The sequence below is a fragment of the Manis javanica genome, chromosome 15 (assembly GCF_040802235.1).
Source record: "Manis javanica isolate MJ-LG chromosome 15, MJ_LKY, whole genome shotgun sequence".
In the NCBI taxonomy this organism is placed as follows: Eukaryota; Metazoa; Chordata; class Mammalia; order Pholidota; family Manidae; genus Manis; species Manis javanica.
Genome location: NC_133170.1, coordinates 73,608,616 through 73,634,560, shown reverse-complemented (window position 1 = coordinate 73,634,560; position 25,945 = coordinate 73,608,616). Strand labels below are relative to the sequence as shown.

The 25,945-nt window shown below is 43.0% G+C and overlaps 1 protein-coding gene across 2 annotated transcripts in view; it reads right to left on the bottom strand.

The window, feature by feature from the left end:
* The window catches only part of FBXW8 (F-box and WD repeat domain containing 8), a 116,350-nt gene that overhangs the window by 3,547 nt on the left and 86,858 nt on the right, over positions 1–25,945 (bottom strand). For both annotated transcript variants that reach the window (XM_036993202.2, XM_017660889.3), the window contains exons 8-9: positions 14,705–14,832; positions 1,955–2,128 (exon numbers count right to left, since the gene is read on the bottom strand). In XM_036993202.2, the coding sequence (XP_036849097.2) occupies positions 1,955–2,128; positions 14,705–14,832 (302 nt within the window). The remainder of the gene's footprint in view (positions 1–1,954; positions 2,129–14,704; positions 14,833–25,945) is intronic.

The window sequence follows — 25,945 nt, the reverse complement described above, 5'->3', positions numbered from 1 at the left end:
CTGCATTTGCTGGCGTGGTCTCGGAAGCTTAGTGCTGCTAGGACTCTGGAACCCTCCAAGCTTTTCTTTTACAAGGAGGGGCGGTGTCTTGCTTCAGTTACAGAAGGTAGTTTGAGCAGGGCCACCACTCTCTGTAAACTAGTCTGCATTTGTAAACCCCTTATGCATTTGGGGTTGACTGCCCCAACAACTTGGTGTGTTCTGGACATAAAGGACATACTCAAGTGGAGACAGTTCAGCAGCATGCAGGGAGAACAGTCTCATTTCTAACTACTTGGCCTTGGACAAGTCACCATAGCTCTCCAAGCCAGGTTCCCCATCTGCAGGGTGTGAGGGTGATGGCATATTTAGTGGTGAGATCCATAAAAGGCCCCCCAGTTCTAAACTCCCAGGGCTACAAATGACATATGTACTCTGGCTTGTGAGAGCATGTTCAGAAAATCTTGGAATGAAATGGCTTGAAATCCATGCAGTAAAGGGTTTTGTTCATTCTAAAAACTTTTATCCACTGTCTCCTGTGGTCACAGCACTGACCCAGGAGACACAGGATAAAAAAGATGTCTAATGCAAGCAGATGGCTGCCATCAGAGAAGTCCTAACTAGTTCAGAAGCTAAGACACATTCCTGAAAAATATACCCAATGTTTCTAGAGTGCAAGAGATGCTATCAGTCACAAAGATGGGACACAGAATTTAGCACTTGGGAGGAGGGGCAGCAGGTGCCACCTGGGCTGCAAGGCCCTTCAGAAGGCCAGTGGTTGGCAAAGGAAGGGTGAGGGAGGAAGAATGGAAGGCACGGGGTGGACGTGACAAGGGGGGAGCAGGCTGAGGAAGGAGAGGTCAGGACTCAGTCCTGGCTTGTACCTGGACGACTGGTGGTACCACCGACATACAGGGGAGAGCTGGCTGAGCCCTGGGAAGTGACAGCCGGACCAGAGCTCAGGAGAGAATCGGCTGTATGCACTGGCAGGCGAGGACCTGAGCGACCGAGGCAGCAGCCTCATTCTGGTGAAAGCAGTGACAAGCCCCTGAGCCAGGCTGAGAGGGATGGGCATTACAAGCAAGCCAGGGGTATGAATGCTGCCACAGCATGGCAGTTCTGGGAGGATCTGACTTAACCCTGGCTTCGCCTGTGTGACCTGAGGGAGCACAGATTTTCAGGGAGAGAAAAATGAGGTCTGCTGCAGAGCAGGCCTCATGGCCTGGGAGCTGCCAGAAACTGAAAGGGGGGAGTTCAATCCCCTGGGCGTGAGCTACAGTGGGAGCTGCCCTAGAGGAGGTTGGGCAGCTCTTTAAAACACAAGGTGTTCCTGAAAGGCATGTATTTCTGGGATTCTGACATGTGGAATTTTAGTTGCCGTTTGGCACCACCTGGTGGCACCTCGGTGCATCACCACCGAACGTGCCCTGCTCAGGTCAGGCTGCCTCAGCTCTGAAGGACCGAAAGCAAGCCAGGAAATGTTTAACCAGGTAGGCCCCCTTAATATAAGGATCTACCTCTGTGACGCCAGCTGCCCGTGCTTGGGGTAATAGTTGTCGTCTCTTGAATATTAGGAGGAATCTGTAATTTCAACTTTAGTTAAAGCCTGAATACTTTAAGTCCTAAGTGCGCCCTTCGAGACAGTGTAAGCTAAGTCCAGGAAGTCAGCCACACATGGTGAGAGGCTGGAGCACAGGACGGGGGGCTGGGCCAGCCCTGCCTCCCGCCTGCAGTGCCCGTCATTGGGTGCCACATCATGGTCTCTGCCAGAGCTGGGGATGAACCATGGCAGCTTTAACAAAGTCAGAGAGAGGAACTGCCTTTTCATTGACCAGCTCCATTTCTGAGCCTCCGTTTCCTCACCTGGGAAGTGGACATAGCAGCTAGCTCACAGTGCCACATGGACAGCACTTAGCTCAGTACCTGGCTCAGAGGGTGACAGTTATTACTAAAAAGACCTAAGGAGCAGCCATACCTAGAATGCACTTCCCACAGCTTCTGGTTCATCCGATAATCCCACACAGAGACCAGGCCTTCCTCGCCTCCACTGACAACTTTCCAGTCGTCCATCTGGACTGCAGAGACTCCAAGTTGGTGGGCAGAGAGCAGCAGGGCGGTTCTGTCTGTGCGGAGGTCATGGATCCTCACCCTGCATGCCCAACGTGAGCAAAGAGAGGCGAAGTGGGGTTGGTTAAAGGCTGAGCTGACAGATTCCCCCCTTGGCTGTGCTGGTGTATGCACAGTGATCCCATGAAAATGGAGAACATTGAAGTCCTTGGTTGCAAACATGTAAATATTGACATAGAAGTTTCATCTCCTTACTAATATACTGTGACAGGAGGCTAAGATAGAATAGAAATGAACTAGTACAGAATACCCACAAGTGTTTAACCAGAGTGACTTAAAAGCACACAGTACAAGACAGACTCAGGACAAACACAGTAGCTGCCCTCTCACTGTATCTGCTCCACAGGGAAGACACCTGCCCTGGCCGCGAGCTCCGCCTGGCCCTGTGCCTCCTCAGGCTGTTCCAGTGGTGGGTCTGCCCCTCAGCATGGTCATGTTGCTGGTGGTATAACATTCTGTTAAGGGTAAGCTGTTAATCAACTATGCTTGTTAATCAACAGCAGTCCAAACCCTGACCTGACCTGGTTGGGAACATAATACTTCCAGTATTAAGTTCATTACCATCTTGTTGAAATGTGGAAAGGGAATGTGTCCATAGTTGACTAAGTATAAAAGAATTGTGGTAGGAGTATGTGGACACTGGGCATTCACTTACCTAAAGGTTTTGAAATAATTAGTTGCCCTATAATAATCTGAACCTCTTTAAAGACTACTTGTTATTCAAGTATATGTTGAGCTCTCACACAGAGGGTGAGACTGAAATCTCTTACCCGCTAGAAACACCAACATCATTCCTGAAATAAGCCACAAGAGCTAAAAGTAAACGAGGCAAAATTTCAGATGAATGTCATGGCCCCACCATCTAGCAGGGGAGCTGGACAGACATAATGTTCATGTGCTATGACTACAAGCATTTTTGTGTCTTGCAAAAACACAGTGAGAAGAGATTATCTGAAACACATTCTATGTCCTGAACTTTAGTTATGAGTGTGCACACACGAATCAATTTTTATAGTTCTGAGAGACAATTATTTTGAACCTAGCTTACCTACCAAGTTGGGAAGTATAGTTGAGACTTTATTTTAACATAAAAGGACTCAAAGTAAATTACCTGTGGCTACTCTAAAAGAGAATGGGGTATCAACATACTGGAAGAACTGGCAGGAGCTGACAGACAGTTTAGGAAAGACCTAATGTGTCTGTTGGTCAGGACAAAGCTAGCTATTAACAATTACTCTAAATGGATCACCAAGTAAAACTTAATATATGCTACACATAAAAGGCACATTTGTAAGTAACAAGAAGAAAGGTGACAATTTTAATACCCTAAAAGGTAGATTTCAGGGCAAAAAGCTTTAGATGAGAGTACTGTATCATGATAAAGAGTACATACAACTCAGTAAGTGTTTGGTAAGATTTGCTTAGAAAAATTTCAAACTACATGACCGAATTTCTTTTTTGTAGATTTTTTTTAGTAATTCAAGTTTAATCTATTGACGTATGAGCTGATTTTTTAAATCTCCAAATTTGAAAACCTAGATGAATAAATGACCTCCTAGGAAGATAAGAATTATCAACGCTGGCCCCCAGGGGTAGAAAATCCAAGTAGATAAAGCAACAAGGAGCAACAGTCCTGCAAAAATAAGAACAAGTGAAACTGGCCAACCTGGAAGGACAGCCCACAGGGCTGTGCACACTGTTCCGCAGCCCAGGGAAAGGAGGAAGCTTCCCACATCCCGAGTACCACCAGCAGCCCCACAAGGAGAATCCGGTGAGAGCAGGCTAGATCTGTGTTAAGACCCAAACAGAATATTAACAGAAGCCTCAGCAATATGCTATCAATAGGCAGACTCCCTCTAGGGTGCCCAGTTCACCATGTTACTGTAAGAAAAACCACGTGGTCATTTCCCTGGAGGCTGAAGGAAATTTGGTGCGATGTAACATTTACTCCTAATTAAAAGCCTTTATGAAATAGTGATCTGCTTTCATTAACTATTTCACATTGTTAAAAAAAAAAAAGATACAATTAGACAAATGAGAGGTAGATGAATTTATCATTAGGGATGACAGTCATAATTCAGAATCAAATGTAAATTAATGTGTTAAGATCCATAGCTGCCTTATGCACAAATACTTGTTCTAAAAATGTAAGAAAAGATCCCACTTATTATTATAGCAATTAAATACCTTTTAACAACTTTCTCAGCTTGGAGCTCTACCATATAAAAATCACACCTAAATAAATTATAGAGGGCTTGAAGAATTAACTACAAAAATATTCAAAATAGGGAAGGTCTTTCTTAACATAAAAAAACCCAGAAGTCAACTTTCTAAACATAAAAAAACCCAGAAGTTAGAAAGAAAAATATTGATAACTCTATATAAAAGTATATGTTTGTTTTCCCTGCATGGGGGAAAAAATCACTAAGTCAAGGTAAATGATAATCTGGGGAAAATGTCTGCAATAGAGAAGACTAATTTGTTAAAAAAAAAAAATTTCCTTCAAATTGATAAAGATTGACAAACCAATATTAAAATGAGAGAGAAGAAAAGAAAAACCAATTCACGGAAAAAGAAAGACTAATGGCTTCTAAACATGTGTGAGATGGTCACGCATAACGAGAGAAATTACAAAATAAAAGTGCAATGCAATACCACTTGTCACCTGTCTTCCCAGCAAAGAAAAAGTGTGGTGGTGTCCGCTGATGCCCGTGCTGGTGACACTGGGATGCACAGGTATTTTGTGTGGCTGATGTGAGCACAAATCCCTCTTTGGGGAATGATTTGGCAAAATCCAACAAAACAATAAATGCTCCTTACTGTTGACCTAGCAATTCTGCTTCTAGGAATTTATCTAGATATATGTATATATTTAATATATGTATAAACACACATGTACATACAAGGCCATTCATCAACAACACAGTTTTTAGTAGCAAAAGATGGGGCTTTTGTTTCAGCCAACGTGTTGACCCTCCCACTGAAAAGCACTTAATACTGCTGGATAAAATGTAACAGCCTTTTAAATGCACTGCTGAGCTCACAAAGTAAGTGACTTCCTCAGGGCCAAGCTGAAAACCAGCCTGGAGAGCCTGAGCTCCAAGTTCAGTTGCCTGTGCACATGCGTGGTGGGCGAGCTGGTGGCAGGTGCCGATCTCAGGAACGAACGGGTTTGGATCTCAGCAAAACATAGTGGCAAGATTGTAAGACTTGGGCCCACCCAAAGGGGAATGGGACGCTGAGGTTTCTATAAATGAAAACATGATCCCAGGAATTAAATTCATTAGATAGAAGACTTTGTGAATTAGATGATGAATCTAAAAATTATCTAGAATGGAACAGAGAGGTAAACACAGGGAAAACAAAGGAGGGGTTAAAAGACATTAAGGACAGAAGGGGACAGTTTAACATTCCAGAAGGTGAACAAAGAAACAATATTCAGAGAGTTAATGGCTGGTATTTTTCCAGAATTAATGAAAGACATGTTTACTCACACAATGGCACTAATCAGAATAAACAAATACATCTCTAAGAGTATTGTGAGAAAATGCAAAAGACAAGAGGGCCTAAAAGGAACCTGAGGAAGAAAGATATTTACCTATTAAGGGATGATTATTAGACTGACAACATTTCAGAGGTAATGACTCTGAATGACTCGATGTGGATGGCACAATTAACTAGCTTCATCAACTGAGTGCAAGTTAAAGCAATTATAGTGCGTCCATACTGGGGACTGGCGCAGTCATGAGAATGGGCAGATCTGTCCCAACTGTGGGTGGCCGGTGCCCCTGTGAAGAGCAGCAGCGCATGGGCCCAGGGGAACGGGGCAGAGCTCTGTGGCCTACGCTGTGTGTGCACAGACACCCTGGGGAGCAGGGGTTGCTCAGCAGGATGACGGGGCCACTGGGGAAGACTCCCAGGAGACCTCCTCCCTTTATAAATCCTTTTGCTTTTGAAAGTATAGGTTACCTGTTTAAAGTAAAATCAAAAAATTTTAAGATAAAATTCTGGAAGGACATGCTTGAATCGGCCACAGCAGTCGCCTTGGGGCAGTGTGGTAACAGAAGACTGAGGGGGCTAAAGGCGGCCACTGCTGCCGTATCATCTAGAAACGAGGGCTCATTCAGGGCTGGCAGGGGCACCGGGGGCCTTCCCACCTTCCTAGGTATATTGGGCACGCTGTTTCTATTTTTTTACATTTTTTTTTAATAAGGTATCATTGATATACACTCTTATGAAGGTTTCACTTGAAAAACAATGTGGTTACTACAGTCACCCATATTATCAAGTCTCCCCCATGCCCCATTGCAGTCACTGCCCATCAGGGTAGTTAGATGCCAGAGTCCCTACTTGCCTTCTCTGTGCTACACTGTCTTCCCCGTGACCCCCCGACACCGTATGTGCTAATCATGGTACCCCTCAGTCCCCTTCACCCTCCCCCACCCCTCCCCTTTGGTAATCGCTAGTCCCTTCTTGGAGTCTGTGGTCACGCTGTTTCTTAAATTGGGTGGTGGATGCACGGGCAGCGCTTTAAGCTGCACACTTACTTTACATACATGCCTTTCTGGATGCTTTGTTTCAAATAAAACAAGGTTTTAGAAATATGTAGTTCTAGAGCACAGAGAGAGCCGTTGATTCTTCCTGGCTACATGTAACCAACTAGGCGACGCGGATTAATTAAGAGCTCTGCTATACTGTGTGCCATTCAGCCCCCACTTCCTGTGAGGGAGCCGGGACTAGAGATGCGGGGAGCACCAGACAGTCGCTGAAAACAAAGGTCCCCCTCTGTCAGCATCGAGACATACTCATCTTCAGGCATTTGTGGGTAAAGGAAGCGAGAGCAGCTATAGATGCTGTAAAAGGAATTCAGTAGGCTACAGCTGCACTGCTTAGCAATGGGAACTTGAAAAGGATGGGGAGAAAGACCGTTTTAGCCCAAGTACTTTTTAGCGCATATTTGGTTAATAAGGGTCTGTTTTGCTGTGTTGATTTTCATAAAGAGTTCCTCTGTTGAATATTTATACTCCATAATTTACAGTTTGGCTGTTGAGGAGACAAAGGCACACACATATTTGGTCCAGAAGTTCAAAGTTTGCCATCTGTTTTCCTATTGTATTTAGATACCAGCATGGATGGCTCCAAACAAAATAAACAAATACACCAAAAGATTCAGTGTTTGTGTATTTTTTTATCAGTAAGGAAAATAAAAATGGGCCAAAAAAGACTTGAACTTCTCCCCACAGGAAAAACCGTTGTATGGCATCTCCTTAGAGAGGCGTCACTCTGGTTTCTTGTAGACAGACAGAAACAGCAAACACCACAGTGTACAAGTCCACAGGAGCCATTCAAATTCGCATTAAGAAACCGGTGTCTGCCTCGAACATCTGACAGTGGGCAACACCAACCGGAACGGCTGCGTACCTTGGCAAAGCCTGCAACCTCAGCTCTCAGACCAAACGCTTGATACAGGGGAACAGGTAGCCAGCAAATGGGCACAAAGATGTGCCAACACAACTGATTCCAGGGACAAAAAGCAGCCAATGGTAGATACTGTGAATTCCTATCTAGTGAGTATTGCATCAACTTTGCCCATTGAAAAGAAAAATAATTGGTCCAAAAGCTGTAATTGTATTATGTTTAATATTCATGGTTGGGTTTGGAGGGCTGTTCCAACACTCCCTCTCTCCAGCCCCTCTCTAATGAAAATCACACCATAGGAGCCTGCTCTAGCCCGCCAATTAAAATAAAAGACACCAGCACCTTCCAAAGACTCCAACAGAGGAGCATCCATCTGACAGGCAGGAAAACGTGCTGGAACTGAGAGGGAGGCACGCTCTGGTTGGTCCTGTGCTAAGAGCTTTGAATAACTTATAACACTTGCAGATGGAACAGATACAACATTTACGCCCCACTCACTCTCTCGCGAGCAGCAGGCAGCAGTACCGGAGGCACACCACGACTTTACATTTGTCAGGGCAAGAAGTAAGCTCTGAGACTCTTTAATTGGGGGTCACAACTCGGGAACTGCCTCCCATTGGCCTGGATTAAATCGCTGCATATAATAAGGCAAACTGTATTTGAAGGCAAAGATGAGGTCTGTTCAGACTCTGGCTTGGCAGTTTCACTAAGCACCTGACCTCCAGCTATATTTCTCTCCAGAAAATAAAGGGAACAAGCAAGAATGTGTTAAAATGAGTCTTTTTTCTAAATGGCCAAATTAATCAGGAAAACTAACATTTTAAAAATAAGGAAATCAATACATGATTCCATTTTGTCTCAATGAACTGGGGCTATTGAAGGGGATTTAAAATACAACCCTATATGCCCAAATCAATAGCTTTATTTGTATAGCACTGGTGCTGGCCTTCAGTGAATGACTCATTTTAAACAGCAACTAGAAAAATACGTATTTTCAGGTAGAACCGCCCAGTTTAATCCAACCAGGCTATGTTTAGAGCATTCTGTATATTGCCCATAAAGAGAAATAAGCCCCTCAGACTGATCATTCAACTTTTCTACTAGCCCTGTTTTCTCAGCTGGGCCAGGATTACGTGGTCCTGAAGGGCTCTGCTAGACAATATTATATGATCCACTATGATCCACAAGCGGGCCTTGATACTTACTGCCTGTGGACAATGATGATGATGTTGTATATGACACCGAAATAAGGCACGTGATCCCGAGTTGGAAATATGGAGACATTAGCTTACTTTAATATCCTTTTAAATTTTAATCAGATGAGCATACCTAGAATAATTCCTCTATTTTATGGCAACTGATTTTCAACAGTGGTGCCAAGACTATTCAATGAGGAGAGAATAGTCTTTTCAACAGAGAATGCTGGGACAATTGGACATCCATGCAAAAGAACGAGGCCAGACCCCCACCTCGTACCATCTACAGAAATTAACTCCACAGGCATCACAGGCCAATGTAAAGCCAGAACTGTAAGGATTCTTTGAAGAGAACATAGGAGTAAGTCTTTGTGACCATAGGTTAGGAAACTGCTTCTTCAATTAGATACCAACAGCACAAGTGAAAAGGAAAATACAGATAAACTGAACTTCATCAAAATTAAAAACTTTTGTGCTTCAAGGGATACCATCAAGAGAGTGAACAGATAACCCACAGAATGGGAGAAAATATTTACAAATCATATCTGATAAGGGATGGGTATCCAGAATATGTACAGACCTCTTTACAAGTCAGTCAGTAAAAAGACAACTCAATTAAAAAATTGGCCAAGGACCTGAATGGACATTTACCCAAAGAGCCCTAAAAGTGCATCAACATCATGAGCTATCAGGGGAATGAAAATCAAAACCACACTGAGATACCAACTCACACCCATCAGGATGGCCACAGTCATGGACAATAGCAGTACTGGTGAGGATGTGGAGAAGTTAGGTCCCTCACACACTGCTGGTAGAAACGTAAATGGTACTAGCGGTACCACTTTGAAAAAGAGTCTGGCAGTCCTGAAATAGTTAAACACAGAGTTACCATATAACCCAGCAATTCTCCTAGACATGTATCCAAGAGAACTGAAAATAGACTTCTACACAAACATTTTAACTTTAGTTGACAGCAGCATTACTCATGATAGTCAAAAAGTAGAAACAACTCAAATGTTTAACTGGTAAATGAATGAATGTCATATATTCATACAATGGAATACTATTTGTCCATAAAAAGGAATGAAGTAGTGATTCGTGTTACAACACAGGTCTGTCTCAGAAACATGCTAAGTGGATCACAAAAGGTCATATGTTATATGATTCTATTTATATGAAATGTCCAAAACAGACAGATGGAAAGAAGTGGAAAGTGGATCAATGTTTGCCCAGAGCTTAGGGCTGGGGGTAAATAGCGGGTAACTGCTAGTGGGCACAAAGTTGTGTCTGGGGTGATGAAAATATTCCGAAATGTATTTGATGATGGCTGTACAACTTTTTGAACTTTACACTGAATTATACAATTTAAATTGATGAATTGTAGGTATATAAATTTTATCTTGAAGCTGCTAAAAATTCAAAAAATAAATGAGATTACAGGGGAAAAAGCGGTGGGATTTGTTTAGTGAATGTTGCCTTGGCAACCCACTAGCAACCCGACATAGGCGCTTACCACCAAGTCTTCCTTCGAGTCTCCCCCGCAGAGCACACTGATAAGCTGCTTCATTCTAGATCCCCGACTCGACTGGACGGGAATGAGCAGGTCCCAGGTGAGAAGACTGAGCACACCAGAATGAGAAGGGGCCTCGTGATAAGGCCTTGGCTGCCAACTACACTCCTCAGTGAGATATTTAAACAAAGCGGGAGTTCTGATAATGGCTAAGATGGAGTAAGCCCACTACTGCCTCTGTCTTCTGCTAACTACAATCGAGAGCAAATACCTAGGGACTCTGGGGGGCTGTTTCCCATTGTGTCCCCTCTTTTCTCTCACAGCCTTGCCATGTGGTGGTACAAGAGGTAAAAAGAAGCACCGTCTGTTTGAAGAGCCAAGGAAAGGAGCCCATGTAGTCCAAAGAATGTGAATGTGGTGGTCCATGTGGGATTTTCCTTCTCTTCTCTCTGTGACTTTGCCCCAAAGGCAGTCCCCGGTCACAGAGCTGCACAATAGTAGTGAATGCATGGAGGTAAGTAAAACTCTGAGAGAAACCCCATCTTCTAGTCAGAGGCCCAGGGAAAGGAGCCCCCAAAGGCCAGAAAGCATAGGGATGAAAAGGGGAGGAAACCGGAGACTCATCTCTGAGCTATGCAGGGCAGATCCAAAGCAGTGGAGCAAGGCTCTGAGGGCCCGATTAAGATTCAAACCGCTGCCATCTCAGATGGACTACCACTGAGTGGCACATATGCAGGACAGAGCCGGAGAAGCAAAGCAAAAGCTTTGGAAATTGAACTGACACTGGAATCACCACCGACAGAAGGTAGACAGAATTTGCAGTCTGAACCTAACCAGAGTGACTGCCTGTTTAACAAAACCAAAAGTTCAATGTTGTCCAGAAGATTGTATAACAGGGTCTAAAGCAGACACAACATAATACTCAAAATGTCTAGGATATAATCCAAAATAACTTGACATACTCCCACCCCCCAAAAAACCCCAGGAAAATGTGACCCATTCTCAAGGGAAAAAACTATCAGCATGTTAACCCTAAAATAACCCAGATTTTGGGAATCATCAATGATTTTAAAGGAGCTATTGTAACTATATTCTGTGAGGTAAAGTTAAGATGATAAGAATTATATTCTCAGCAGAAGAACTGAATAGAAGTTTTGAGCCAAAAAAATATGAAGTCTGACATTCACTAGATGAGCTCAATAGCAGAATGGAGATGACAGGAAATTCTGTGAGTGAACTTGAAGTTAAATCAATAGATATTATATAATCTGAAGAACAGAAAGTTTAGAGAAGAAAATGAAGGACAGTATCTGACACATGACTGCAGTCCCAGAATTCTCCCAGAGGAGAAGGGATGAGAGCAGAAAAAATATATGCAGAAATAATGGCTGAAAACTTCCCAAATTTGGTGGGAGACATAAATTTTTAGACTCTAAATCCTCAGTGAACCCAAACAGAGGTTAAACTAAACAATGTGGTCTATTTTTTGCTGACATTTTCTTGGTAACCTATTAAAACTTCTCATAAATGTTTTAATTCACTTTCTATTCATTCTTGCTTTCAGTGAACAAATACATACTTTCACTTAACTGAAAACACCACTGATTGTAAGAAGCAACATTGCTTACTTTAATAATTGAAAACACTACCAATTGATTGCAAGATGTCACTGTGAAAGACATATACTGATTTTACAGATGTGAAAATGTAAAAAGGAAGAAAAATGCATCCTAGAATAAATATAAAACATACCAACACTCACTGAGCACTAGACAGATATTTGGTAAGTAGAAAAGACACAGTCTAATCCAGTTGTAATAATACCTAATGCACATTCCCCCTCTGACTTTACCTGCCGCTCTTCCTGGATTAGCAGGGAAAGACAACACACATCTAGTACTCATTGCAGTATTAAAGCCCTTGTGCAAAGCCACCCCGACCCTTTACAGCCTTTCTCTCTCAGCAAAGGAAAAAGCACAGTCCAGCAATAGCTCAGTGTGCACCCTAATCATTCTCCTAATCTTCATCAGACTCTATTTATCTGTATTTTCTGAAAGGGTGATCAGATAGGTGAACTTTTTTTGGTTTTTAATTTCAGCCTATTCCCCACCCTACCCCTGAAAAAAAAAAATAGACTACTTGCAAGATACCACCCATATATGCAAACTAACTTAAGCTGATTTTCTTCCTTTAATGAAAAATGACTTCATTTTTTGTCCTAACCTGGGATAGTTTTATGTATCTTTACTGTCCATTTAATTCTCAAGGTATTTATAAAGTACTAAGAGAATACAGTAGAAGTTCAGTTTAAATAAAAAAGGAGGTCCAGGGTTTTTAAAAATTACATCAGTCATTAAGTGACAGCTAGAGTCTTCATAGTACTTGACCCCTTATTTCTGCTTTTGAAATAAAACATAAGCTGTACAAGCCTAGGTGTGCATCTCTAATGAGCTCCTAACTCTAGTAAGTGTTTGGAAAAAACCCCCACAAGGCTTCCTTCTACTACATTTAAAAGTCTAGATTTCTTATTTCTTCCCTTTTCTAGATGTACAATTTTTAATGCTTGTGTTTCAAGTTCATACTGCTAACACTGCTATTTTCATTCATAAAGAACAATCTTGTATATGATGGTGAGCCCCTGCTGTGCCTGTAGTGGTCAAATAGCTGGCACACTGACATAGGACAGTCCCGATTCATGCTGCTCTGGGTGGCCCCCTCCCCAACTGCAAGTCAGGAGTCTACTCTTTTCATTCATAGAGACATTAAAAAAACAGCAACATTGGTTTATGAATAAAATGGACCTAACATGGTCAAATCTGGACTTCAAAACAAATGGAGAGCCCTTTACATGGAGCACTTAGCTCCTCTTTTGGCAACAGACACGTAATCAGGCAGCCCCAGTCCAGAGCGAAGAGCTTTATGGAATGAATATATATCTATACATCTTGTAACTGATCCTAGGATGTACAGCTGGTAACAGGTATGACAGTCTGGCTCTAATCGTCCCTCTAGAGCTAACTGGGCTAAGTTACCGCAGAATGCAGGGAGCTCTTCTCTGGAACCCCATTCTGGTTTCCCGTGAGTCTCCCTGTGGCTGAACACCTAAATGCTCATGCTGTAAACAAACTGTGGAGCATGACCTATAATCCCAAGCCCTTCTACTTGGATGCCCCAAAGAGGCCTCTGTGTTTGCTGCCCTGGAAAGCGAGTAGCTGCGGGGTCCCTGTGGGGAGATCCTATCTGATAAGCTTGGAGGCTTTGTATAGCTCAGCCTGGAAACTAAAACGTGGGAGAAAAACTACAAACTGATTTGTTTCTTTTGTGTGCCACATGTGGGGCTACTTATCAAACCCAGCTTTTTCAGGAGAAAAACTGCCTGGACACATACTGAGGAGCTCGAATCTCAAGCACTGGAAAAATTAGCCATTTTAGGAGGCCCTGAGAAAAAATGATTGAGTATTTTCTTCTAATAAAGTGTGTTCACAGTATCTTTTTGCTCTAAGGAAAGGGGGTAGTAGAAGGGTGAAGGTCAGGAGTTGAAAATATTACTTGACAAAATGATTATTTTTGTGAGTTGCTGCACTGGTGTGACAGAGGTCTGGGATTTGGCAGGAAGGAGTACCCGCCTCGGATCAGAACCCCCCTGCCGAGCAGCCTGCCACCTGCAGCCAGAGCCGGGCCTGGGGGAGGGGGCGCCGCAGACCCTGGCCTCCAGCCATGCTACCTCTCCTGGGGCACTGAATCAGATGCGGTGGATAACCAGCCAAAAAGAAAGAAAAAGAAAAGAAAAGAGAAGGGGGAGAGAGGACGGGGAGGGACAAAACCTAAAATTTGGACTCAGAGCATTTTTTCAAACACTTTAATCCTTTCGTGCTGATGGTTCCTGGAGCGTCCATGGCTGGCACTGGACCCTGTACCAGGAAAATCCAGCTCCCTAAGCCAATGCGTTACAGAGAAGCCTGCTAATCAGCTAAATAGAAACTGGATCTGTCCACATGAAGTCTCTTTTTTTCCCCCATCACCAGAGGGACACCATAGTGCTCTGAAAGACACTCTTGACATCATTTGGCAGGCAACCCTATTTTGTTGAACATGATTCAGCCCTTAGGTTATTGTTTTTAATATTAGAAAGTGAGCTTTTAAATGCCAAACAAATTTTGCAGCAGGGGGACAAAAGATATTCCAAGTGGTCTCACTAGACTACCTACCAAATGCATCCACCAAATGGCTTAAAAGACAACCTTCCCATGGTGTTTCAGAAATGAGGCAGAGACATTTCTCTGTCCAACTATACCTAATACAAGACTTTGTTCTCCAACTTCACAGAGACAGTCTTTATGGGATGAGGGCGGAACTCAGGTGGGCAAAGCTGCAGGGTGAGAGCTGGTGAGTGTGAGCACAGTGGTGGCCAATGGGCCAGGCCCCTAAAGAAGCTGCCTGTGGCTACAGAAGGCTGCTTTTTCTTCAGACTTACCTCCTGTCCATGTTGCCACTGACCATGAGATTGGGAGGGCTATCCCTGAGGTTGACACAAGTGAAGTCCCCAAGTGCGTTACCCAGCTTTGAGAGGCAGCGTTCGGCTTCCAGGCTATACACCAGGATCTGGGAAGGAAGGAAAACAGGTGGGGGTGCGGTTACACACAGCAGACCTACACCAAACCTCTTCCGGTCAGCACTGTCCGGGGCATGATCACTGCCACTCGGCTCCTATGACAGAGGACACTCTGCTGCTTCATTTCCTGACCTTCTCCAGGTGATGGTAGCACAGGGATATGGCTGTTGGAACAATAAAAGGGAATGCAAAAGGAAATCCAAAGAATTCCTCAGGTCAAGGTACAGACCAACTCACAGAACACAAGGAAAAAAGCCAAATGTGGGAGTCAGATATCCCAATTTCCTACAACAGAGAAAGCGGCATGGAAGCTAGGGGTTACTGACTGCTTCCGATCTGGGATTCACGGGGAAGCTAGGACGGGATCAGGGAACTTGCGGACCAGGGAGCCCAAATGACTTCTCTTTCTTTCTCCTCTTTGTACTATAGAATCAAAAAGAACGGACAGCACCAGTATCCGTGAAGTTGAAGTTTGCATAGTCAACCCTGAGGTGATTCCTTTAAACTAAACTACAAACCAAAATACAAAGTCTCATTCCCAAACTTTTTTCTTTTTTACTGAGGTGTAACTGATATTCCCAAGCATTTCTTCAGCCACTCTCCCCCTGCTAATCTGAGGAAGCTTTGTTCCATAAGGTGTGGAGGCAGATAAGAAAGTGTCCTTGTTTTCTAGACAGTGTATTTATTCATTTCACATGCACACTTTCCATGCCTTCTCTTCAGCAAAAAGCAAAAAAAAAAAAAAAAAAAAATTGTAAGAAACCTTTCTGAAGATTAAAAAAAACCAACCAATCCTTAGGGTTCAATTCAATTAATTAACATTGAATGTTTGCTATGGGTCAGTCACTGCTCTAAATACTAAGACACAGTCCTTGTTCCAGAATTTACAGTTCCAAAGCCTCCTCATTCACACACACACTTGTGAGCAGACATTCTATTGGTCATGTGGCTAAAATGACCACTTCTCTTACAAAAAGAGAATTCTCCTCTCTTGACACACACATGTAAATGTTGTGCTTTTTCTTGTTAACCTTATACATTTACAATTATCGATATATAGAATCTTATTTTAATATTAAGAGGTTAATAATAAATTGTCTCCACTTTGGGGACACTGATGTCACTAATCAACACACATTCTAACAAGTGAGTCTTTGGAAATGTCTACTTGTAAAAAATTTTTAAGAACACATAATATTAACTTATGCTAATGGCATCTGAAAGGAAAGAGGGCAATTTCAAGAGTTAAAATGCCTTCCTAATCCATAAAGACTGTAGAGAACAAGTTAAATTATATTTGTATTTCATGAAGTAAATAACCAAGAATTAAATAAAATCAGCTCCTGGAATGAGAAAAAAATTAAAAGTAGCAACCTCATGGTTTGTCATAAAAGTAATATTCTGCACCTAACGTTTCATTATAGAGCTTTCAGTAGGGTTCTTGGACTCAACATCTTGTTTTTAAAATACTTCCAATGTCCGTACCAGGAAGGTAGGCCTGTAAAATGTAAAATGTCTATGGTAAATATAAGAATTAAAATCTGATATTGAGTCTGTGTATCTTTACCTTTTCTATAAGCTATTTTTTGACAAATGGATGGATCATTTCTGAGTGATATAGTGAGATCTAATCCCTCTCCAAAAAGACTGCAAATTCATCATAAAGGCATCTAAGTAGTCAAGAGTCAAGTATTTCTAAAATGGTTAATAATTCAATGAATCAGAACTATCTGAAGAGTACCTTTATCATTTCGTTTAGTTAAAGACCACAGAGATTAGAAAACACATTACCCATCTCAAAGGCGGTCCTTTCCATGTTAAAAGTCCCTTAACGACCTTTACCATTTCTCCCTCCCTCCCTCCCGCACTCTCTCTCTTTTAATAAGGTTGAGCAAATGGGACTTCATTTTATCTGACTGCCACAGACTAGTGAGATAAATTATTCATGCTCACACTCTCCCTCTTGTTAAGAACGTGCATTAGACTAATTTTTCTCTTTATTGCTCTAGTTCGGTGAGTCTCCGCCCATGGCCACTTGACTCACTCTCAGAGGTGGAGGGATATGCTGCAAAGAAGGAAAAAACTACCCTTAGCTAAAACCTTGGTGAAAATATTCTGCACTAATGTGACTGCCAAATCAATATACGTTGCTGGGGATTTTTCCTTTCAAGTACCAAGTATATATTACAAAAGAGCTTAAATAGTGATTACCGAGCACATTTTTGTAAGAGTTAGATGTTTCTTTAAGAATATCTAAAACGACTAAATCATTTTAAGACTGCCAGATACTTTGCTGAGGTAACTAGAGGAGATGCAGTGTGTACATCTGGACACTAGGTGGTGGGTGGGAGAGAGACACAGTTTCTCTGCGGCTTCCAGGTAGACCTACCCGGCATCTGTGGAAGCAAGCATGAGTAAAAAGAACTTCAGCAGAAAGTTCTTTCTTTTCTGCTTTTTTCTTCTTAGGGACCATAAAGTATTATTTTCAATAATCCTAGTCTTAAAATCCGTTCAATTTCATCAACTATTGAGATTTCTCTGAAATCTATTTCTACAAAAAATCTATTTTCCCCCAAATTTCAAACATAACAAATTCTAACACAACAGAATTATGTAAAAAAGTGGTATCCATCTCTCAGAAATAACCACTTTAACAGTTTAGTGTATACACTGCTAGACTTGCATAAAATCATTCTTCTCTGTGAATGGGATTATTGCTTTTAATCCTATTAACACTGTTTTTTCCTACTAAACATGAAGGTTCTTTCCTTGCCAGTTACCTATACATAGATCTTGTTCTTTTTAATGGCTGCACAGAATTTTTCTATAGATACGTAATTCCATACTGATGCATATTTGGGATGTTCCCAATTGTTTTAGACAAAATAAATAATGCTGTATTTTGTTCAACAGATAGTCAACAAATATTTATTCATCTTCTATGCAGTAGGCACTAGAATGAACAGGATGGTGGGTGACATGCAGAAGCCTCAGCCCGCTGCCAGCTGAAACAATCCACCTCTTCACCAGCTGGTGCACGGCCACCAGCCGTCCTGTTCCTCTATACATGGGACTCGCCTCTCTAAGGGGACCCACCTTACAGCCACGTCCCAGCAGCTGGTGGTATAATGGCAGGGGCAGCAATGTGGAGTCAGGGAGGAGGCGGTGCCCACATGCTCAACATCTGGGAAGCACCAGCAACTGCCCTGGTGCAGGCGGGCCCTGCACCTTCCAGGTGTGACCCAGACCATACGTTGTGACCAGGCTAGCTTTCCAACCAAACCATGAAGGAAAGGGCTGCGAAACAGCTGTTGTTCCTGCCGTGGGGTGAGCTCAAGGCAGGCCAGCTTCCTCCTCCACCCAGTAAAAACTGGATTTAGCACTGAAAACGTTGCCTAGACTTAGGGCTGCTGCTACCTTCATAATTAAATGGGAACCGCTTACATACAGAAATCACTATGAAGAGATTACACCCTTGTAGTCCCAGACTTTTGGTCATGTACTGATGAAAGAAGAAAGGAACTCCCCTTGTGTTTTCTCTGATTAAATTTACCAAAATAGCGAGTCTTCCTCATATTCTTACATTTGCCAAAAGCATTATACCAGCAACAGTGTCGATCTGAGGAGCTGGCTCACCTCCACGGGAACCCGGCACAGCCTTTCCAAAGGGGTGAAGAGTGGTCTGAAGGCTTCCTTACATGACTATGACACTTTAAAAGGCATTGTGAGTTAAAGATTATTTGTTGACATTTTTAAAGAAAGAAGTGACAGCAAAAACTCAGCAGATGTTGCGCAGGACAAAAGAATAAAAATGAGGAGGAACACTGGACTGAAACTCTCGGAGACGACGGTCTGCCTGCTTTCTCTTCTGGTCCCTAGCAGCCCGCTCCATCGCTACCGCATACATTTCGCTCTCCTAAGAGGGGAGAGTCATGGTAAGAAGCCAAATGCTAGAGTAAAGCAAATCATCCTCATGCACATTTCCTTCCGTCCCAGTTAGGTTAGTTTTGAGCTCTCTGTGTACCCTCAGCAGAGTTCAGGTCCTCTTGTCAGTGCCGAAGGTATTTATGTCTACACACTTCATCTGGAACGTTCCCAAGGTGCCATCTGGAGAACTGTGCCTTAGCTCCCTCCAGCTTTTCCCCAGACCTGTGGTTCTCAAACCCTGGAGGCTAGGCGAATCACCACGGAGACTGACTTTAGCAGACCAGCTGAGGCTCTGTTACCAAGCGCCATGCCACATGGTGTAAAATACTGTCCTAGACTTAGACTCTAAGTTTCTCGGGGCAGAAATCCTATCATCTATTCCTGCAGCATTGATTAAGGGCCCGGCATGTAATGGGCGCCGAGTAAGAGTTTCTAGATGAGCTGACTGGTAGCTGATACCAGGCAAATCCAGAGCTCACCCCAGCCTGGTACATGAGAGATATTTGGATACTCCTTTCTTTGCTTAACACATTCCACGATTTCGGATGTCTAATCTTGCTGCTGGCAAGAACCACTTCATCCTAATCAAAATAAAAGGAGGTTCAACAGATCTGTCTCCCACAATATCTAGACTCTAGAACACGCAAACTGTATCCAAGCCTAAGGTCCCACCTTGGACAATGCAGCAAACTAGAATGTGTGAAGAACCCTCCTGTTTACAAACACTAAAAATGCTGGATAAGATTGAGTCTATCAAAAATTCCTTCAAATGTTCTGTGTACCTCCTAAGAAATTAGGACATTCTGAGAAGCTAAAAATTAAGATAGCCCTAAAACCAGAAAGGCAAGGGGCTGCTGTGGGGCCATCTGCCAATGACAGGAGCCTGGAGAACTTGGGAAATAGGAGGTGAAGTTTCTGGCAGCACCAAGTGAAAACTCAGAACTGAGATGTCTGCCTAAAGCCAGGGCCCCTGTACAACTACGTATACACAGTAAAAAGCGAACTAGAAAAAAAACCTATCCATTGGCAAAGAATGCCTTTCTGGGAACACATCGGCCTCAGATTCAGCTCAGAATGGACGGTGTGTGCCCAGGGGTCTGCAGCCACACACCTGCCTTCACCCAGGTTCAGAGTTTCAATTCACACTACCTGCAAGGCCCAAAAACCCCATGCCTAGTAATTAAGGTATTTTCAGGCTGGTAACATGCCTCCTGTACCTGGCAGAATCTTCTCAGGAGGAAGACCCCCTTAGGAGACCTACAAATCAGGATCAGCCAAATAGGAGCACCCCACCCCTCAAACCCAAATACAGAAAGAAACAACTCATCATAAGTGAGAGACAGAAACAAACAGAAGAATTAGACTTTCAAGGATATCATATTTATCAGATAAAGAATACAAGATATGCATGCTGAAAACGTTTACAAAAATAAAAGAGGGGAAGAGGCCCAAAGCAGAAAACCGATTAGGCAGCCTTGAAATGCAGAACAAATAGAATTTCTAGAAACTAAAAAGTCAATGGATGAGTTAAACAAGTAATTAGAGCCTGAGAGAAAATTTTTGTGAACTGGAAGCAGACCAGGGGAAATCATTCAGAATGCAACACGGAGAGACAGAGATGGGAAATATGAATGGGTGTGAATAGCAAAGAAGAGAGAACAAACTGGTCTAATATACATCTAGCCTGAGTCCCAGACAGAAAGGACAGAGAGAATGAGCGAGAGGGAAATTTCAGTGATGGCTGAGAACTTTCTACAGCTGAAAGGAAGGGAGAATAAGAAACCTCAAACAGGATAAACAAAACTAAATCCGCACCCAGAGGCATGAGAGTGAAACCACAGAAAATTAAAGACAAGGAAGACACCTTGAAAGCAGCCAAAAGCAGAGTCCTAAAAGGGAACGACAATCAGACTGACAGCCAGCTTCTCAGTGGCACCTACGGAGGCCGAAACCAATGATCTATTCAATGGGCTGAGAGAAAATAAGAGTCAACCTGGATTAAAAAGCCCTAGCACGACTCCCTTAGAATGGGGTGAAATAAAGGCTTTTTGGATAAAAACACAGAGAACACTTGTGGCTAAAAGATCCCTGCTAAAGGAACTTCTAAAGAACTTACTTTTGGAAGATGGAAAGTAGTCATTTCATAAAAAAGGTCAGATGGTTGAAGAAACAGTAAGCAAAAATTTCGATAAATGTTCATGAAAGTATACAAATATCAACTATATGTTGCAATAGTGATGCTGATTTGGAGTTAAATAAACAGAACAAACTGTTTCTAGTCCTTATTATTCCAAACAATCAGTACCACAAATCAAGGCAATGTACCCCGGCCACAAAGACACCAGGTGCACAGGGGACCCTCTGGTATGACGGTTTGGGTCAGACAGATCCTTCCTGTACTGTGTTTGGCCCATAGAAGGGAATCAGTATGTATTTGGTGGAAGAATGAATAAATGTTACACATCTCTGCCTGTACCTATTGATTACAGGCAAATGACACACCACCCTTAGAATAAAGATAAGCTCCATGTATACAAATGAACACATTAGGTCAATTTGCTTTTGTACCAACAGCAACGTATTTAGACGTTTCAAAAGTAGGAGGTTCTGTTTTATTCAACACAGATCTTTAACAGCAGACTAATAATGCTGATTTTTAAAAAATAAAAGACACAAAAGAAAAAGATCCCAGTCTCTGGGGTAGAATTTACTCATGTAAGCAACCCAAGTTGCTGTTCTGACCCAACATAAATATGACCCACAAAAATGTGGTAAAAAATTTTACTACAAAAAATGCAGGGTCTGCATATTGATGTTCCCGTACAAAGCTAAGTGAACAGCCTCTATAAATTCACAGATGAGCTAACATTTAAAAAAATGATGAGAAAGACAGACAATTGGGGAGGGAGGGGGGAGCTAGTAAGAAAAGAGTAAATCATACACAAAACAGCCAATAAAAAAATAAAAAAGCAGTTAATATACATGAATAATGGATGTCTGATTTAAAAGCAGTTTACTCCGATATGATGTAATTTTTGACAGTCAGCCAGAGAGACTATTTTGTAAGTCCTTGCCAGAGATCGGTCAGAGCATGAGGCTTGGTAACACGGCCTATCTGTGAACACGCGGAGAACAACTTTCGCTACCGTCTCAGAGGTGACTTTCTGTTGGCAAACAAAAACTTGCCTCTCAGGTGCACTTAGCAGCAGCGACCAGCGAGAGGCGAAGCTTGAGGAAGTGGACCCCTGACATGAGCACAGATCCCTGAAATGCAACACCCCTAACCAGTTTCCAAGACATGCTTCTGGCACAGTCCACACTCCAGTGCAGCACAAAGGGAGAAGCAGCCCAAGCTGCTTTCATGTTTAAGTTTTAATTGGAGTGACAAGCCCACGAGGCCAAGCTATTTCAGGGCTGGGACAGTGTTGCTGAGTGTCGCCAAGGCGCTGGGCAGGCAAGGCCCGTGTGCTCCCGCTGCCACCTGCCAGCGCACCTGCAAGCCCCACCGCTCCAGGACTGGGCTCTGCCCGGGAAGGCACTGCCAGTCACTGTGGGCTGCCAAATGGGGGCTGCAGGATGGGGCAGATGTCTGAAAAGAACCAGAGTGAGGCCAAACCAACACCTATTGTGACCTGAGCCTGAAAAGGACCCAGAGAGCAACAGCACACAGGGGGAAAATGCAGCAAACATAACCCAAATTTCACTCGCCCACTTGCTCCCTCACACGTCTGTAGGTGCTGGAAGTCACAAAGGAACACAGGTCTGCTTTGTGGAATGACTGCTTTTCTTTAGGGATCACTGTAGACGATCTCTGTCCTTGTGTTAGAATAAGGACGACTGGGGCCACAAAGAACTGGTGGAGGGGTACATGAAATGAACAGGAAATGTTCCCTGTCAGAGGATTTAGTCCAATGAGGAGATTACAACTACCGTGCAAGCACAGAACTGAAAGCTGACATCCTCACACTCTCTTTCATGCTCTCACCAGGCCTCATGTGATAAAGAGCATGACAGTTTCAAAGCACTTCACCAATATTAATCACACAGAACTTATCATGGTTTCCATGAGAGAGAGAGTTATTATTACATCTATTTTACACAGGACTATGGAGGCTGCAATCTATGAAATGAATTCTTCAAAATTAAAGGCAACTTGGACATTATTTTTTAATGTGAGATTACAAGTGAGATAGTCATCATATCACGATATCAGTAAACATACAGCCTCAACACTGTACATGAAATTCAGGCTATCACACTGGTGTGGTTTTCGATTTTTATTTGACTAGCCTGGCAACTTCCAGTTTGGCCCCAAGTTAGACTGGATAAAGGCTTAGAAGTGAGTAGACAGGCAGAATGTGGCTAAAATCAGATCTCTGAAATGAACGACAGCTGACAGAGAAGAGTGAAAAATTGCAGTGAATACTCAGGCCTTTGGTGTAGGGCAAATAGTCCACCCCAGGGCTCCCTTAAGCACTGTGAGGGCATAATGACCCTCAACAACACTGTATGGTACACAACTATACTGACAGACATGAGCCTAGCAGTGTTTCACACGTAAGGAACACTATAAATATTAGTATAATAATCAGAATATTCCTTCTACACAAATCCTTTCAGAATATCATTCCATTTGATTATCATGACCACCAAGAGGAAGACAAACACTACTATCTACATTTTATGCATAAAGAAACTGAGGGTTAAATAATTTTAAATAAGTTACTCCAAATCACACAGGTAACGGGTAGCTGAGGATGCAATAGGCAGAGCCCAGCTAGTCTCATTCCTATGTCATTGTTTGCTACCACATCACAGCACCTTTCCCAGTTTCCTGGCACAAATGGTTACTAATAATGGGTAATATTTATAGTGTTCTCTTATGTACAAAACACTGCTATGACACAATCTCTCACCTGATCCCCAGCATTCTGTAAGGTGGGTATCTTGATTTTATTAACTTTACCTATGAGGAAACAGGTGTAGGGAAATCAAACCACTTACAATTATGAAGTTCTACAACCAGGTTCAAACTCAAGTGGGTGGGCCTCCAGGCCCATGCTCTTGAAACCTGCACCCCAGGGTGCTCCAGGTGTGGCTCAGGACCTGCAGCATCTGCAGCACTTGTTAGTTATGCAAATTCTTAGGCTGCACTCCAGACTCATGGAATCAGAAACCTTGCGGGTAGGGTGCAGAGGTCTGTATTTTTCTAATGCCCCTGGCATCTGAGAACCCCTGCACTACCATATGTTGTCTCCCAAGCCAAAAACAAATTTCCACCATTGAAGAAGTGCTGCTTGGCTATAAATACTCACTTCCTGCCTCCCAGGTGACACCAGTCTGGTTAAGAGTAGTGCTGGGCAGTAACAGTATCAAAATGTGAGATTTAGAGGGAGTACAGTAAGGGTCAGAGAAGGGGGATGTTCACTGAGAGCTAGGGCAGGTGGCTCCTTCTGATGAAGGAGGTATAGATGCCCTTTTCCTGAAAGGATATAGGGAGACAGCAGGGGAAGACGGAATGCTGCTGCTAGTTAGGAATCAATGTGGCATACTCTGGGTTTGCTGGCTGGCTGGAGCAAGGGGCGAGGGATGGAGGTCAGGAGCCTGACTGCTCTGGGTCTTGAAGGCCAGGCTGAAAGCCAGCATGAGGGCTGTACCCACCATCCTCAGCAGATGGCCAGGGCTCTGATTGAATAGGATGATCAGTGCCTTTTGAATTAAGCTTAGAATTTTATTTAGGGCCTAATTTTTCTACTAGCTTTCCTTATTTATGCGGAACTTCTATCCAGGTTTACCATTCCACGCCATGGGGGAGTATGAACTTGGAGCTGATCTTTGCATTACAGCAGGTATGGCTTTGGTTTCTTCCTGCCAGATGCATCTTGGAGTAAATATGGCCCAAGCAGCAACTTGGCTTATTAGGGTTAAAAGTCAGCGTGTTTTTCAGTTAATGAAAATCAAGAGGGGCACTACTGGATCTTTTTGCTTCTGCTCTAGTGAAAACAGTAGTGACTCAGTGTTCACATTAACTCAATGCATTAGTTCTGCAAGAAGCTAAACTGACCTGTTCCTTTCCATCCCAAAAGCACCCTATCAGAACAGTACTTGAAAAAATGAATCTTGTTAAGAACTCTGGACTGCTATCATGGCAAACATGGCTTAGCACAGGTCCCACACTAAGCCCCTGGGTACCAGTTTCAGCCAGCCTGGCTCACCCTAACTGATTCTCCCCACCACCCCAGAAACTCCCTTGCCTCTGTTTGGACTTCCACCTGGCCCAGGCTTTCCTGATGATTTCCAACTTGACCGCAAGGTAGGTGGGGATGGGGAGGGTGAAGAAGGAACCTAACAAGTGCTGAGCACCAGACACATGCAAAGCACTTTACCTTCCTTTCCCAGCAATACCCCCATTTCTGAATAGGAATCTGAGCATGCTGGTAACTCGCCTAAGGGTTATCTGACTCCAAAACCTTTGCTCGGTCCCCAGTGGTTAACCCACTACCTTGACTGCTGTTGAAAATACTTTGCCTTGTATTTATTTTCTGTAATTTCATTGTTCCCTCCCAGGAGCAGTTCAGGATGGCTAGAGATTCTAAAGCACTCTTAGCTTCTATGAGGAGCAACAACACTCCAAGAAATACTTTTCGCAGACTCGCTCACCATGGTTGTAAAGAATATGATTCATGGTTGGGCTCTCAAAGGCCTGTAAGCCAGAGGTTTTTTGCTGTGTTTGGAGGAACCCTAGTGCTCCATGGAGGTGCATCATTATTTTCACAACATGTGAGGAGAATTTTATTTATTTTTATTAACAATACACAAACAATATATCGCCGATACCATATTAATATAAAGCTCATACAAAACAAATTCGAATGTTCAATCCTTATCTATTTATCTGTATACCGTTCATCATTCTGGAATTCAGCAAATTCGTTGTGAAGGTCTCCCTATGGCCTCACATCCATCAACGTGGAGGCAGAGGAAATCACTTTATATTGCTAAGCTGCTGTTACAGCCCACAAGGCTGTAAGCCCTGAGGCAGATGCCACGTTAGATTCGTCTCTATGTATTTACAGTGCCAATCAGAAATCTAGCACATAGTATGTGTTTGATAAGTAGTTATTAACCGTCACAACCACCTTAGCAACAGAGATGGACCTTCGTGCTTGTCAGCAT